The sequence below is a fragment of the Tursiops truncatus genome, chromosome 2, assembly GCF_011762595.2.
Source record: "Tursiops truncatus isolate mTurTru1 chromosome 2, mTurTru1.mat.Y, whole genome shotgun sequence".
In the NCBI taxonomy this organism is placed as follows: Eukaryota; Metazoa; Chordata; class Mammalia; order Artiodactyla; family Delphinidae; genus Tursiops; species Tursiops truncatus.
The window spans coordinates 105,271,498-105,288,518 of record NC_047035.1 but is presented as its reverse complement, the minus strand read 5'-3'; the positions used below and the strand labels follow the sequence as shown (position 1 = coordinate 105,288,518).

The 17,021-nt window shown below is 38.3% G+C and overlaps 1 protein-coding gene across 16 annotated transcripts in view; it reads right to left on the bottom strand.

Annotated features, from left to right (window-relative positions):
- Nucleotides 1-14,404, bottom strand: part of LACTB (lactamase beta) — a 63,049-nt gene extending 48,645 nt beyond the window's left edge. For 7 of the 16 annotated variants that reach the window (XR_012330171.1, XR_012330169.1, XR_012330168.1 and 4 more), the window contains exons 1-5: nucleotides 12,773-14,009; nucleotides 12,255-12,321; nucleotides 10,597-10,787; nucleotides 9,961-10,312; nucleotides 8,869-9,034 (exon numbers count right to left, since the gene is read on the bottom strand). Coding sequence is in view for 4 of the 16 variants with exons in the window: in XM_033851765.2 (XP_033707656.1) it covers nucleotides 8,869-9,034; nucleotides 9,961-10,312; nucleotides 10,597-10,787; nucleotides 12,255-12,321; nucleotides 12,773-13,135 (1,139 nt within the window). In the remaining 12 variants the exon portion in view is untranslated. Of the gene's footprint in view, nucleotides 1-8,727; nucleotides 8,784-8,868; nucleotides 9,035-9,960; nucleotides 10,313-10,596; nucleotides 10,788-12,254; nucleotides 12,322-12,772 lie in introns of those variants that run through there. The other 9 variants (XR_004525197.2, XM_033851765.2, XR_004525200.2 and 6 more) reach the window with 7 other exon arrangements.
- Between the last annotated feature and the right edge of the window lie 2,617 nt (nucleotides 14,405-17,021).

Genomic DNA, 17,021 nt, shown 5'->3' with positions numbered 1-17,021 from the left:
GCCATTCTTCTAAGAACTATATAAGTATGAACTAAGTTATTCTTGTAACAATGTTAGGAGATAGGTAATATAATTCCTGTTTTACAGATGAGGAAACTGAGGCACAGAGAATATAAATAACTTGTCCAAAGCCACAGTTTTTAAGAGGCAGAGTTGGATTAAAATCCAGGCAGTCTGTTACCTCTCTGCTTCCATCCTAATTTGTAAAATGGGGACAAAAACATCTACTTTGCAGAGTTAGAAATAAATGTATAAAGCACTTTGCATATTTCTGATAGGTACTTAATAAATGGTAGCTGTTATTCATTCAATCATTCAACAGTTATTGATGGAACACTATGTGCCAGGCACTGTTTGGATGTTGGGATAAAGTGTAAACAAAAGAGAATAACCTCATGGGGTTTCCATTCTAATATGAGGAGATGGTACCATAAACATTAGGTACATGAAATGAAATCACAAAATAAACAAAAAAAGGACACTTGGCTCATGAGCCTCCTTCAAGTTTCATAATAAAATGGTGTTTTAGGGCTTCCCTGGTGGCACAGTGGTTAAGAATCCACCTGCCAATGCAGGGGACACGGGTTCGAGCCCTGGTCTGGGAAGATCCCACATGCCGTGGGGCAACTAAGCCGGTGCGCCACAACTACTGAGCCTGCGCTCTAGAGCCCGTGAGCCACAACTACTGAGCTTGTGTGCCACAACTACTGAAGCCTGCATGCCTAGAGCCCGTGCTCTGCAACAAGAAGCCACTGCAATGAGAAGCCCACACACCACAATGACGAGTAGCCCTTGCTCGCCACAACTAGAGAAAGCCGCGTGTAGCAATGAAGACCCAATGTAACCAAAAATAAATAATAAAATAAATAAATTTATTTTTAAAAAATGGTGTTCTTAGGTTTTCAGTTTGCTGACAGTGTCACCCGTAATGACCTTCATCTTCATCCTAACTTCATTATTCATAAAGCACTGTCAGAACTGAATCTCACCATCACTTTAAACTGTTTTATCACTAAGGTCTCAAACTCAGACATTTCTTCCTAGGACTATGACTTCCAACCCTTCCAGCTCTCCAAATGAACCTGCTTTCTGCCCTCAATGGGACCTTCATCCATCCCCATTGGGTCGTTCCAATTTTCCCAGGTCTTTTAGTTCCCAGTGGTTTCCCCTGATTTTCTCTTCTAGGTTGAACTATATCAGCTGTGGTCTCGTTAGCACTCTTTTGAACTAACACTACACCAGTCCATCAATCCTAAATAAATCTAGGTACCCCTTATCTATCAAGAAAGGCTCCAGGAATTCATATAACAAAGCTGACTGGTATAAATTCATACTCTTGCTAAGGGTCTTCACTGCTGTTCTCAAATCCTTTTATTCTTTTCCTGGGTACTCCTTGGTATACTCTTCATAATAGGTATTCCCAATCTCTTCCACCCTCAGTCCTCTACCCTATCTCAGGCCCAGTCATTTTACTGAGAAGATTGAGGCCATCCAAAGTGAGCTAGAAACTCCCATCTTTATCTTAAAATGCATTTACATCATCATCCAATCTTTAAAATTTTTCCTATTGTTTTTAAGAGGCATTTTTTTAGTTGTCACAATTATTAGAGGGCTCTTACTGACATTTAGTGGATAGGGGCCCAAGGGTCCTAATGTCCTGTGGTGTATGGGAAAGTCCCACACAGTGGTGCATTCTCCTATATCCTGTGAGATCAACTATCCTACGAGATACCCATGTAAGTAAAGAATCTGTTTATAACTAGCTGAGCCTAGAACCCTCTCCATTTTATATGTAAATACGAAGTACTTTGTACTCTACAATGTATTTTTCTTGAATGTAACCACTATGAAAACTGAAGATCACACTCTATTTTGCTCAAAACTTCAGCCAGAGTTAGCCACCAAGGACATGAGTTGAAGCACCAATGCAATAAACCTGTATTGGTCTGCATTTTGTTGTCACATTTAAAGTAATTTTATGTATTAAGTTGCAGTTGACTTTATTATGTCTTCTCATGTTGTTGTGAGTAAACATTATCATATTGAGATATTATAAATTAAAAATATTCCTTTTACTTCTTCTTTATATTTTAGAGAGTATTGAGTGTAGGTTATATGATCTCTTTGAAGTCAGATATTAAAGGAGGTGTTATTACATATTTGTTAAATTAAGGGCCAGTGGTTCTAAAGGCACTGATACTCATTGTTCAGTATAATCTAGCCCTTGCTTACCTATTTGACCTCATCACGTACAACATCTTGCCTTACTTTTTTCATGCCAGACTTCTTTCTGTATTTGCAATAAGGCACACTAGCTTTCCTTATTATTCGTGTTTCAACTCAACAAACATGGCCTAAAAACAATATATTTTAAATAGATCTCCCCACTAACATCCTCTCCCTCTATATCCCATCACCCTGTTCTATTTTCTTCTCATATCTGAGATTCTTAGTTTACATATTTGTCTGTCTCTTCCCATAGAATGTAAGTTTCATAAAGGCAGGAATCTTATCTACCTGGTTCATTGATGCTTCCCCTACCTAGAACAGTACTGGCCATCCACTAAGTACTTGGTAAATATGTTGAACACACGAAAGCATCATTTGTTGGCTAGTATTTAATGGAGACCCCTTGCAAGGAACTGGAGAGAAAAGAAAAACCATACACCCGTGGCTGCTCTCAAAGGGCTAACTGTCCAATAATCTTGTGAGACAGTTCTTAAATTTCAGAGCACTGTATGAATCACCTGGAGATTTTGTTACAATGCAGATTCTGCTTCAGTACATCTGGGGAGGGCCCCAAATTCTGCAGTTCTAACAAGCTCCCACGTGATTCCAATATCACTTTGAGTAACAGGTTGTGGGATGACTAGCAAGATGGATGTGAGGAATCCTGAGCACTAGTGAGAGCTAGCCTTGTTGAAATGGTTCCTCACTTTGCTGGGGAGCAAAATAGTTCAGTTTGACTGAAGCAGAGAGCTTTAAAAGGTGATGCCGGAAGAGTAGATATGGGACAGGGCACAGCTCACAAAGGACTTTCTGCGCCATGCTAGGAATTTTGACTCCTTCACCTTAGTTCACAAAATGCTCTACTTTTCTATATCCTAAGGGAAAAAAAAACCTTTTCTTTTTTGTTTTACCCCTGTTACAGCTTCCAGCTACCAGTCCTTTCACTCTCATTTATTGCCAAACTACATGAGACAGTCCGCACCTGCCGTTTCCATGCACTCACCCTCTCCATTCATTCAATTCCGTAAAATCTGGCTTCTGTTCCCCCATCTCTACTAATCAGCTCTCTTGCGGGGTATCAAGATCTTCTAATTCCCTTTTTATGGTCCTCATCCTAACTCCCCCTGTAGCACTGTGACCCAGCACTCCGCTGACACTCCCCGCAGGCCACTTTGCTCTGTGTTTTCTCTTCTCACTCTCAATCCTATGATTCCCCGTATCCCTCCAATCACCAGTGGTTCCAGTGTCCGAGGTCTTCTCTTCTACAGAGATAACTACAAAACTGCAGCTGTACCACAAACTCTGTTCCAAATTTACCATCGGATTTTCTACTAGCATTAATAATTCTCAGATTTCTTTTTTTCTCAATGTTGTTTATCAGAATCAGCATTGGGCCTCATCCCTCCCTTCAAAATTCGTAACTTTGAAGGGACAGTGGGCATATATAATTTGAAAAAGGACTTCTCTTTCTTCTGTCAAGATTCTTATATGTCCCCCAAAAGTCCAAGTCATAATATTGGGTGAAGCAGGAGTGACCACAGGTATGTGCTCTGAAGGTTAAAAGAGAAAAAAGTCTACAGAGGATCTTGATATGCTCTCCTGAGAACCAATGATTTGATACATGGTCTCCTCAGTTCTCAAAATGAACATGTCCAAAACTACTCTCTTCTGAACCTTCGTATATTTCTCCTCTCCATTAAAACCTTTCTTGCCTCTCTTGCCCTCAAATCTCTCATAACCAATAATGATAAATCCTCATTCAACCTCAGCTTTCTGTCTGACCATTCTCCCTCCTTCCATTCCTATGGCCACTCCTGTATTTTAGGTTCCCATTACTTTCTGCCCCAACTCTGATTACACTTTTATTTCCCGCCAATCAAATCTCAAAGAAGTCACATAACAGAATAACAAAAATGTTTTCTCACTGAGAAATATATTTATTAAAGTGAACTCCAAGTTTTTAAAGTAGGAGAGAACTATCAATCTATTTTGGTTAATAATCAGCTTTGTGCAACTTTTAATAAAGCATTTCAAAGCACCTACATCAAGGTTGGAAATTAGGATGACTCAGTCACTCCTCTTTTAAAATATAAATTTATGGAGAATTTTAGACTTTAATCTAGAATTCTAAACTTTAAAAAGGTAAATTCAGCCTTTAATCTTTTGATTCCTCTTCACAGAGGACAAATTAATGACTTTTCATGAAAATAAATCTGTTCAGCTGAATGATAACTTTATTATTTCAAATTCTTAAGGAATTTCTGCACTAAAAAGAATGGAATTATAGACACAAGTTCTTAAGTTACTGGGACATCTTTGTAACTGAATAATTGATAGAATGATGCCAGATGACAAACAGCCTCTCCCCACTTATTTAAGAATCCCTAGTTTCTACACAAGATTATATTATCACAGAAATATACATCTACAAACTCATAAATTCAAAATAAATTTTTAAAAGCTTCTTAAATGCCTTTACAAACAATTATGCATCACTTCGTATTTTATTGCTATGAGAAGTTTAAAGAACCACAGAATTTAAAATACATATTATAAACACCCAATCCCACTCTAACATTTAGCATTAACATGGACTGAACCTACTACTAGAGTCCATCAGCTAAAGCATAGAAAACAGCTTCATAAGGAACAATGCTTAATTTTAGAAGATACTCTAGAAAATAAAGATAATAAATAATAATTAAGATAATAAGAAAAGGTAAGACCATATCTATACTGTCAAAATACAGCAAACCCTTCAGAAAACATTCATTTTATTTGATTTTCGTCCTATCCAACTATGAAAGAGATTTTTGTTGCAAGTATTGTGCCAAACACAGAGAAAATATGAACAGAGTCTAATAATAAGCTAATGCATTGACTAAGGATTCCCCCATCAACAAACTGAGTGTCTTTCAGTGGCAAGAACATTCACTCCATTCCCCTATGGTGTTTGCTTAAAGAGTTATTTAGTTTACTTGCCTATACAGACTATACTTGAAATACAGAATCAATATCTATTTACATATACAGAATCAATGTTCCCAGTCTTCCATTTAAGAAACCCCAGTTTTATTCAGGACAACAGTGCACCCAGCTAAAAACTAATTTCTCTGCATTCCTTACAGCTGAATGTGCCCTGTTGCTAAAATTCTGGCCGAAGAAATGTAAGTAGTATTTTGGAGTGGGATTCTGGGGGAATACCTTAAACAGGTGACAGGCACTGGGAGGCACTATTTTAAACACACACACATACATACAGAGAAATGATAAAGATGATAAATATTTACTCTTGGGATATAGTAACTCTAAGAAGTCTAGGTCAAGATAATGTAAACATATTTAATTTATGATTATACCAAGGGGTCAGTAGACTAGATAACAAAGCTGCAAACTTTTGCTGGAAATTTTATTTCTTGTACAATGGTACCATAAAACAAATGAACGGAAACATATGCATTTACTAAATTTTACTTTAAGGTTTTTTTTTTTTTAAACACACATCTTTGAGAAGATTTCTTTTACTCCCTGAACTTCTCCCCAAAGCTGGTGAAATAATTAATAAGCTCTTTTGAAATAATTACTACAAAAATAAAAAAAGAATCAGAGTTGAACTTTAGAGGCCCAAACAGATACTGTATCAAGTAAAATAAAAACAAAGCAAATGGACAGAACATTTTCCTTGCTAACATATTTCCTTTTCTTTTAGTGTCCTATTTTATTTCTGCAGCCTATTTAATCTACCTGAAATGAATCACTTACCCCTTTAGCACCACTGGGCACAACTAAAACCTAAAGAAAAAACCCAGAGTTGACAGCAACCTTTAACAATAGAAACAGAAACCCACTGCCTTTTTCAAAGAATGGGAGATAAAATGAAATTAACTCAATCATATGCCATATTTTGATTTCTGTGCATCATAAATTAATCACTCATTAAGAAAACAGTAAATGATAGCTGCCTTGCAGTCTGCACATTCATGGAGCCTTAATTTTCAGCTGAGAAAAGAGGCTCAATGATTCTCCCCTATATGTAAGTGTAGGCATCTGTTATCAAATGCCTAGATTTGAATCAAAATAAGGTCATGCGTCTATGCCATCTTTATTAGAGAATCTTTCCTAGATTCAACTGACAACTTCAGGTATTTGTCATTTTTTCTTATGCTTTCCAGTAGAATATAATGTTGGATCTAAAAATAATAAACACTGTCTGAAGTGGTTGAAAACTACAGGCCATTTCCATCATTACAAAGTCTACAAATAACAAATGCTGGAGACGGTGTGGAGAATAGGGAACCCTCCTACACTGTTGCTTGGGAATGTAAGTTGGTGCAGCGACTATGGAAAACAGTATGGACGTTCCTCAAAAAACTAAAAATAAGAGTTAGCATATGACCCAGCAATCCCACTCCTGGGCATATACCTGGATAAAACTGTAATTCAAAAAGATACAAGCACCCCTATGTTCATAGCAGCACTATTCACAATAGCCAAGATACGGAAACAATCTAAATGTCCATCAACAGATGAATAAAGAAGATGTGGTACATATATACAATGAAATACTACTCAGCCATAAAAAAAGAATGAAATAATGCCATTTGCAGCAACATGGATGCAACTAGAGATTATCATACTAAGTTAAGTCAGAAAGAGAAAAATACCATATGATATCACTTATATGTGGAATCTAAAATATGGCACAAATGAACCTATCTACAAAACAGAAACAGACTCACAGACATAGAGAACAGACTTGTGGTTGCCAAGGGTGGTGAGGAAGGGAGAAGGATGGACTGGGAGTTTGGGGTTAGTTGATGCAAACTATTACATTTAGAATGGATAAACAACAAGGTCCTACTGTATAGCACAGGGGACTGTATCCATAATCTCCTGGGATAAAACATAATGGAAAAGAATATAAAAAAGGAATGTATATATGTGTATAACTGAGTCTCTTTGCTATACAGCAGAAATTAGCACAACACTGTAAATCAACTACACTTCAATTAAAAAAAAAATAGAGAATAAAAAAGAAAAAAACTACAGGGACTTCCCTGGTGGAGCAGTGGTTAAGACTCCAATGCTGCCAATGCAGGGGGCTTGGGTTCGATCCCTGGTCAGGGAACTAGATCCCACATGCACGATGCAACTAAGAGTTCGCATTCCACACTAAGGAGCCTGTGAGCCACAAGTAAGGAGCCCGTAAGCTGCAACTAAGGAGCCTGCCTGCCACAACTAAGACCCAGCTCAACCAAATAAATAAATATTTTTAAAAAACCACCCAAAATAAAAAAACTACAGGCCATTTAAAAATTAAAATTCATTGCTTGCTGCTAACCTAATTTCTTTTAGGTTCAAAAAAACTTCTTTCAGGCTGATTTGCAATGCATATTTGATCCTTTTGAATAAGCTGGTAATTTAAAAATGGTAACTTAACGAAATACAACAGAAAATTGAACAAAACTAGTATGGGGATAGGAGGATGAAGCTACAAAATCTACCATTTCATCTAGTCAAGTACCATTTAGCCATTTGTAAAGCATGTTCCCTAATGGAACCGTAAAAAGTAAAAGTAACAGCTGATTTAAACACAGTTACTTAAATGTGCTGTTACCTTTCTAACAAACCAAATAATAATAAGAGTAAAATGAAAAAGAAAACACCATAACAGTAAAACTCATGTTAGTCTTTAGTCCCCAAATTCTCTTCCAATGCCTCTTTTACAAATTACTTGTAAAAATTATGATAAAATTTTAGTTTGATATATTTCAATAAAATGATTTTCAAACTTTTACAGTGGAGAAACCTGGTATATACCACCTCAACAAAGTGATTAAAATTACCATCATCAGTAATGGAACAAATTGAACTCATGTGACTTCTGAGAGACTTGACGACTAAATGCAATGTGCGTGCTTATATTAGATTCTGCACCAGAAAAACAAGTTTTTTTTCCTTTTGTTATAAAGGACATTATTGGGACAACTGGCAAAATTTGAATAATGTCTGTAGACTTGATATGAACCTTGTGTTGATATTAATTTCCTGGATGTTCTTATCTTTAGAAAATACACACTCAAGTATTTATGGTTACCATTTAAGTATACGGGGCACCATGTCTGCAACTGATTTCCAAACGGCTGAGAAAAAAATAACATAGAGACTGACAGATAAAGCAATGTGGTAAAATGATTAACATGTGGGGAATCTGGTTGAAGCGTATATGAAAATTCTTTGTACTACTTTGTGTAACTTTTCTACAAGTATGAGACAATTTCAAAATTAAAAAAAAAATTAAAAAAAGGTAAATAAAGCATGAACGAAAACATAAAAAAAGGGATGATGGAAGAGCAAATTATAGATGCCTGTGATGGGTGCAATTTTAGTTTAATTATTCATGTGCTTAAATTATTATTGCTATCTTTCACCTAAGGATCTTGGGGTACTTCAAATATATGTGTATTTGAAAAATAAAATATATTTTATTTTCCTTACATTATAGGTGGAAAAACAGACATGTAGAAAAGCTCCCAAAATGTGGCAAGTTGATTCTGGAATGGAGACAAGCAAAATGTGACTTTAAATTGATAACAGTGTAAAGATGAACACCAGACACACCAGAAGGTATTCATTTACCTTGCTCTATTGTAAATCACTGGCTCATTTTCTTCCTGCACAGTTGTCAGCATATCCAAGTCATGGAATATTTTCTGCATATAGTCCAAATATTTATATCCTGAAGCTCTTTCTACTATGGCTGCCAATAGGGTATAGCCAAAAGTTGAATACAAAAACTGACTACCTTGAGACATCATTTTAAGGGGGAAAAAAAAGAAAATGCTTCATTATTATTTAAGAACATGTAAAATATTTTCCCACTGAAAATTGGCATATCTTTAAAACTGGAATATTTTACTTTAGCATTTAGGTAAAGATCATGGATGATAAATTAACAAATTTAGTCAACTTTGCAATGGCCCTGCTTATTCCATGTCTCTAACACAAGAATAAAATGATGATCCATATACTTATCAGTTTTTTTGTTTGTTTTTTTGTCTTTTTTGGCTGCGCCGAGTGGCCTGTGGGATCTTAGTTCCCCAACCAGGGATGAACCCCGTGCCCCCTGCCATGGAAGCACGGGAGCCCTAACCACTGGACCACCAGGGAATTCCCACAAACAAGTTTTAAAATGAAAATGGAATACAAGTACATAAGCCTGCAATAAATTTAAAGATAAAGTGGTTTCAGTAGGCATCATATCAAAAAATATACAGAAAAAGTTATTTTTATAGATCAGCTTTTTGGGAAATAAAATTTAGTTGATGCATATTAATTTAAGAAATGAAAGCACAAAAGAAGTTGAACAATTTAAATACTAAGTTAAATACTAATGAAATACTAAAATATTAGCAACACTTTATCATGCCAACTTCGGTTTAGATTTTATTTGGAGAATTTTTCCAATATTTAATTTTTTCCATGAATATCTTGATACTGAGAATCCTCTAAATGTCTAGGTAGCCTCCGATGAAGCTAAATCAAACAACTAGCTGCCTGGATGCTAGGCTCTGTTAAGAACTACAGGCAAAAAAGCAAACATCTGACAACAAAACCCATGCCATAATCATCAACCACACTGAATGCACTCAGGATGGTATCATTTTGCATTTTCTGAAAATTAATACTTCAGTAATGATGACTTTGTAAAAAGAAGAAATTAACACTCACCAGGTTTAAAGAACAAAGGGTCATTTTTAAATAATCTTAGGGATTCAATTGAATTTTCAAATTTTTCTTTCAAATATAATTCGCCTTGTTCAAAATCATTCTTTTTCTTGCAAGGTTTTGAATTTCGGCCTTTGGCTTCATTATCTTGCTCTATCTTAGCTTTAGCAAAGTCATTCTTTTCATTACTTTTGCCTCCTTTTACTTTTAACTCTTTTTCTTGGTCAGATTCCATCGTCCCTTTCATCATCTTCAAGGCTTTATAAGCTTTCTCTTCTTTCACCTTTTTCATGTCCTTTTCATAATGACGAATTCCACTTAAGTGGGAAATCAATAATCTTGTTGTGACAGAAACCTAATTGTAAAAACATGAAAATTCAACTACAATATTAAACTGCATAATAAAAAGTTAGTAGCCCTGGAATAATGTTTCAGCAATATTTTCCATTTTAAACTGCTACTAGAATAATGTGTCATGTACACACCTTTAGCCTCAAATTTCAGAAAAATACCCACTCGGTTATTATCTGGATAAAACAAAACTTTAATCCATTAACATTAAAAACAAACCAAAGAATCCTATGAAAGCTTTTAAACCACTTAAATGTCAGTAGAAAAATGAACTGTGAGATTTATTACCTTTTCACCTTCATATTCTTTTTCTGGGAATTCAGGAACATAATGTTGTACTGGAATATCAAGATCCAGTTTCCCTGCTTCCCACAATTTGGCAATAGCAACCATGGTGAGGCTTTTGCTGATACTAGCAATTCTCATAACTGTCTCTGGCTTGCATGGTACACGGTTCTCAACATCAGCATAACCTAAACCTTTGGGAAAAAAAGCAAAAAGTCACTATTAATAGGCTTCATGGTCAAAGGAGTCTTCAAAAACTGTAATAATACTACCTTAAAACATTCTATGTGTTTATCTAAAGGAAAAGATATTTCACTTGTATAAGTTAATTAAAACTCAACATATAAGGGATGAGTCTTAGCAATACTGACAACAGTAAGCCTAACAATTTATCCTTATAACTAAACTGAAATTGTACACGGTACACAACAGTAATTTTCTGATTCAGTTACTAATGTTTCTTAGCTTATCTAAACAATTTGGTTATTCCATATTTTAAATAAGTTACTCTACATTCTTTAAAGAAAATATCATTGTTCTTCAGATTACATTTATTCTTGATTTTTGAGTGACTTTCTACTGAATTCCTTAAAATAACCAATAAAAACAAATGTGAAAAGATGCCCTGCAAACCCAATCTAGTTAATCATTAATTTAATTCAGCTGCAAGTCAGAAGAAAAACAGTGTACCACTAATTTAAAGCTCTTTCTAGAAAATATTTTAAGTTTGGTTTCATCTTCTACAGGATAAAGATGTGGAAATCTGAGACATACAAAGAACTGAGATCTGAAAAGAACGAAAAGGCATACAATAATTATTTTCACCTGTAAATGTAAATTATGCTGAAAATATCTGCATAAAAACAACGCCCTCACCTATAGAGCTGACTTTTATATAATTCTGGATTACAATATCCGTCATAAATGTTGATCGGGGTACACTTAAACTTGAAGGAAGAATCATTTCTCTTTAAATTCAAAACCTTACCGCTCCTATCAACTTCTAAAAGGTACTACTTCCTCTAAACGATGTCTGAAACAACATTTCCTAAAAATTGAGTTCCTAAAAACCTGCTGTGATGAGTTGGACCAATTTGTGTGCAATGAAAAAATAAATCAAATTATAAAATGCTTTGATAAAAGTATGATAAAATGCTTAGAAGTCTCTCTTCCAAAGCTGCTTGCTTTTTGTTTGAAAAAAAAGCTGACACCTCTGCATAGTAAAAAAAAAAAAAAAAAAAAACTAATAAAGTAGATTGTAAGCTCATTAAGGACAAGGAGTCATGTATATCCCTTGTTCTTAGTACAGTGCATTTTACAGAATGGGGGACTCAGTAAATTGTTGACTGAACTAAAAAAGAAAAACATTAAATTCTGACGTTTTATCTAGTCATAAGGGTTATCTACAAATGTGCAGTTAACAGACCGTTCTATACACCACTTTGAGAATACAACAAACCATCTTTAAGACTTCAGTTTACTCATCAGAGTCACACTAAACCCTGCTGTTTATATAAAGTCCAATTCTTTAGTTTGTTAGTTTTCTCTACAGTATGTATAGTTTTATGAAAACTGAACAGCACTTCATGGGATTCACGCCAAACAGTAACACATCAAGATTTCATTCACCGACTGGCACAAAACAAGCCAATAAATCAAACCTTCTGACCAGACTTCTTTTCCATCTACAGAGACTCCAACCACAATGCCCGGTGCGCCCACCTCATCCTAAGAGCCAAGGGGAGAGAACGGTTCAAAGCAGGCCGAAATCCCTCGCACGTCCGCCAGCGCCTTCCTCTGGTGGGGCTTCCCTCGGCTCGGGCCCCGCCCACCTCGGTTCGGGCCCCCGCCCACCTCGGTTCGGGGCCCCGCCCACCTCGGCTCGGCCGGCCGGGAGTTAACCGTGAGGGGAGTGCCCGCTGGGAGCAGTAAGGGGAAGGGGCGGTCCCCGAAGCGGGCCGTGACCTCCGCCCCGACTTGGGCAACCCCCCGAAAGCATCTGACCGTGGCCGGGAGGTCGGGACACGGGAAGTCTTTCTGGGAAGCCGACCGCGGGCATCCAGCCGCCCGGGGTGGCGTCCGCTCGCCCCGAGAGATAACCACCAAACGGCCTCACGCCGGGGTGACGCCGGGGGTGGGGCGCCGGGTTCCCTGCCGCCTACGCCCCCCGTCGCCGCACCTTGATTCTGTGCAGGAGGTCGCGGCTGCGGTCGATGGCTCTGGCAAAGCGCCTGGAGTGCGGCGGCGTCGGGGTCTGCGGAGACCACTGGGCGAGGGGCTGCTCCTGCAGCGGCAGCGGCTCGGCCTGAGGCGGCGTCTCAGGGTCTGGGGCCGCGGTGGGCGGCGTGGGGGACGCACCCCTCAGCCCGCCGGCCAGCTTCACCCCAAGCGCCAGCCCGAGACCCAGCCCGAGGCCTCCGACCCAGCCAGGGCCGAGCGGCGGCAGCCCGGCGCGCTGGTGAGCTGCACGCCGCCCGCAGCCCCAGGCGCAGCTCCCGTGGGTCACGGCCCGGTTTGTCACGGCTGACAGGAGCCGGTACATGGCGTCTCTGGCGAGCCTGCAGCTTCAGAGCTCGCGCAGGCCTGGCGGGCAGCAGAGGCGCGAGGAAGGGAAGGGAGGGGAGGGGAGGGGGCGGTGACCGCGTTCAGGCCCTAGCAGTCGAGGCCCGATGGCCGGAGCGCCGATCGCATCGAGTCCTTCCTCTTTTCCTTTTTTCTTTTGCCTCGTCTCTTGATATTTCTTCATCTTTCTCCCCCCCACACACTTTTCCTTCTCTGCCTCCCCTTAGATCAAGTGTCACCTCCTCAGAGAAGCCTTCCTAGTCCCCGTCCCCATGGGAGCTCTCGCCACACCTAGACCCCCAGTGCGCACGCCTCCTTAATAACACTTAACACTTATGTTTCACTGAACTAATCTGATTTCTTACCAGACTGTGACCCTTTGCAGAACCTTGACTTTTACTTTTGGATCTTCATCTCCTGCAACAGCGTTTGGCACACAGCAGCCGCTCAGCAGGCGTCTCCTTTCCCCCCAGGACCCTCTTTTCTCTCTCTTAACTGTCTCCATTCTTTGTCTCTTTTGGGCTCCTTCCATTTCTCTGAGGCCCTTTAAAATCCCTGACTTCTCAAAGTCTAGCTCCATACCACATCAAACATATTATATCTACGCCTCATATTTTTAAAAAACTTGGTGGTTGTTGTAAAACAAGAAAGTTGTAAATAAAATGTGCAGACTTCCCTGGTGGCGCAGTGGTTAAGCATCCGCCTGCCAACGCAGGGGACACGGGTTAAACGTCTCCAGCTGCTCTAACTATTCTTCATTTCTCAAGGTTTCCAAGCCTCAAACTGGCTCTAAGAACTAGACACAGTACTCGAGAATCTACCAGTAAAGTGAGACCATCAGTTCCCATCCTCTGGACAGTTACCATTTTTTACCAGTTGTATCATGGCATTTGTTCATAATGAATGTAAAAGACATAGCCAGTGGTGGTTACAATAAATTCTCACTTTATCATTCTTTTAAAAACTATAAATAATATGTGCAGACTTCCCTGGTGGCGCAGTGGTTAAGCATCCGCCTGCCAACGCAGGGGACACGGGTTCGAGCCCTGGTCCGGTAAGATCCCACGTGCCGCCGAGCAACTGGGCCCGTGCGCCACAACTACTGAGCCTGCGCTCTAGAGCCTGCAAGCCACAGCTACTGAGCCCACGTGCTACAACTACAGAGCCTGAGCACCTAGAGCCCGTGCTCCACAACAAAGAGAAGCCACCCGGTGAGAAGCCTGCGCACCGCAAGGAAGAGCAGCCCCACTCGCGGCAACTAGAGAAAGCCCTAGCGCAGCAACGAACATGCAACGCAGTTAAAAAAAAAAAAAAAGAAAAAAATTAAAAATATATAAATAAAATTTGCACTTAAAACTTTTAATCCAAAAGTAAATCATATAATTTAGTTAGCTATGATTTCTGACAGCTGTAGATGATCAGAGCTTCTTGTGAAATAAGAAACCTAACCTCAAACTATCAATACTACAAAATGTAAAATGTGTATAATCCTAATTGAACCGTTAATTATGTTAATTTTGAAGATAAATATCCATTCCAATTTTTACAATTTTCTCTTTATACTTTGGGATATATAATTATTTTTTATATATTACAATTATACTACTTTAAATGTTTTATTATTTTTAAAATTAAAATATTTAATATTTTAAATATTAAAAAAACATTTAAATAAATAATAAATATATATTCCCCAAAGATTTTTGAAAGCCTGTAAGCCTTAATACTGGGACAATATACCCAATGTATAAAATGAGTCTGTCTTTCCTTACAGGTGGAATTTGTAGAGAGAGAATTTTCAGGCTTGAATTGACAAGCTATTGTCAAGAGAAAAAGATATAAACATCTTGAGCTACTGTTTAAGGAAAACGCAATAACAGTAACCACATCTAGTCAGAAGATACTGGGGCTAAATAATTATAAAGTGGTGGGCTGTTCATAAACCCTACAACCCTGAAGAGATCAGTGTATCTTAGGACCCAGAGGGTTTGGCAGTGAAACTCACTGAGGTTCCTGGAGCACCACCTGCTGTTAGAGTGGACAGGTGCACCCTGTCAAGATGGTATTGGCGGTTCCCATCATAGGGGTCCCCACTATTCCAAGCACATGTCAGTGAGAGAAAAAAATATAAAGAGAAGAATGTAAAAGACATAGCCAGTGGTGGTTACAATAAATTCTCACTTTATCATTCTTTTAAAAACTATACATGTATGTTTTATGTACTCTTCTGTACCTCTCCTTGGATCAGAAGTGGAACAGAAGCAGAGAGCCATATAGCAAAAGCCAAAGTCCTGATGGACTTCTTCCAGTTTAGAAGCAGGTAGAGACCACCCAAAGTATGGCTTCTGTGAAGGTAGTGAAGAATAGATGTTCTCCGTGAAAGCCAGGTGCCTAGGAGGCAACTTAACCAAGCAGCTGGCAGACATGTTGGCAGGATTTTTACTATCACTGTGAGGCAGAAGCCCAGAGCTCCGATATGTCAGCTGGCTCTGGACTGGGAGCCACAGAAACCAGGTAGAAGAAAAGTAAACCACAAGACAGGGAGAGGAGTGGGATGACAGAAAAAGAAAGGAAAAGGAGAGGAAGGCAAAGGAGGAAGGAAAGAAATTTTCCACTGAAAATAAACCTACAAACCAAATTTCTGAAACATATAAGGAAAATATTTCTAAAAAGACTGGCACCAAAATCAATAATCAAGAAGTGAAATCAGCTCAGACAAATGAACACAGTAGAACAATCTACAGAAAAGAAAAGAAAAAAAAAAAGGAAGGAAGAAAGAAAGAGAAAAAAGGCCATTCCCTGTCTAAAAAAAGATGGATTAATAGAAAACAAAATAAACATGTTTTTTTCAAAGAATTCTCAAAGAGAGAAGTGAATCATAATATTCACAAAACAAACAAGGAATTATGAAATAATAAATGAAACAAGAATATAAGGATGAAAAAGAACTTATCAGAAATCATATAAATAAAAACTCATGAGAGCTTTAGAAAGAGTATCTCTTCCTAAGTTGGAAGTACAAATTTGGTGAGCTGTCTCTATCCGAGGTCAGTTTTTGTTTTCCTTTAATGTTTACTTTTGCAGGCTAAACGTCTCCAGCTGCTCTAACTATTCTTCATTTCTCAAGGTTTCCAAGCCTCAAACTGGCTCTAAGAACTAGACACAGTACTCGAGAATCTACCAGTAAAGTGAGACCATCAGTTCCCATCCTCTGGACAGTTACCATTTTTTACCAGTTGTATCATGGCATTTGTTCATAATGAATTTGTTGTCAGCAATCAAGTCTTTTTTTACATAAACCATGTAGTCAAACCCAGCTTCTCTTCCATATCAGGTACTTGCAAGATTGATTTAATATGTACAGTGTCTCTATTGACGTTTATCTTATTGGTTTTGGCTTTGTATTTCCACGGTATTATTTTAAATCTAAATTCTGTCAAAATAAACCTTTGACTTTCATCTTATCTGCAAACAAGATAGGCAAACTTTCTGTCTTGTTCAAAATACTGAATAGGGCTGGACCTTAAGTAGAACCCACTAGTACACCAGTAGAAACTTCTCTCCAGGAGATCAGAGGTCCAGTAGCCAATACTCTTTTGATATGGTTGTTCAAACAGATGGAAGCTCATCATTGCTATTCTGTGACTATTTTGTGACCCTCTAGTGTGATAGACCCTCTAGTACTATCATGAAGATAGTACTTCTATTTCCTCTTCTTTTTTCCTCTTCTGAATGTTTCCCATTGCAATCTTGACCTCAGGTCCATTGAAAGCTTTTGCAAAACCCTACTTTATTCATCCAACACATATTTATGGGCATCTGCTCTTTGCCAGACAAAGTGTTGAGGTTACAACGGTCACTCAAAA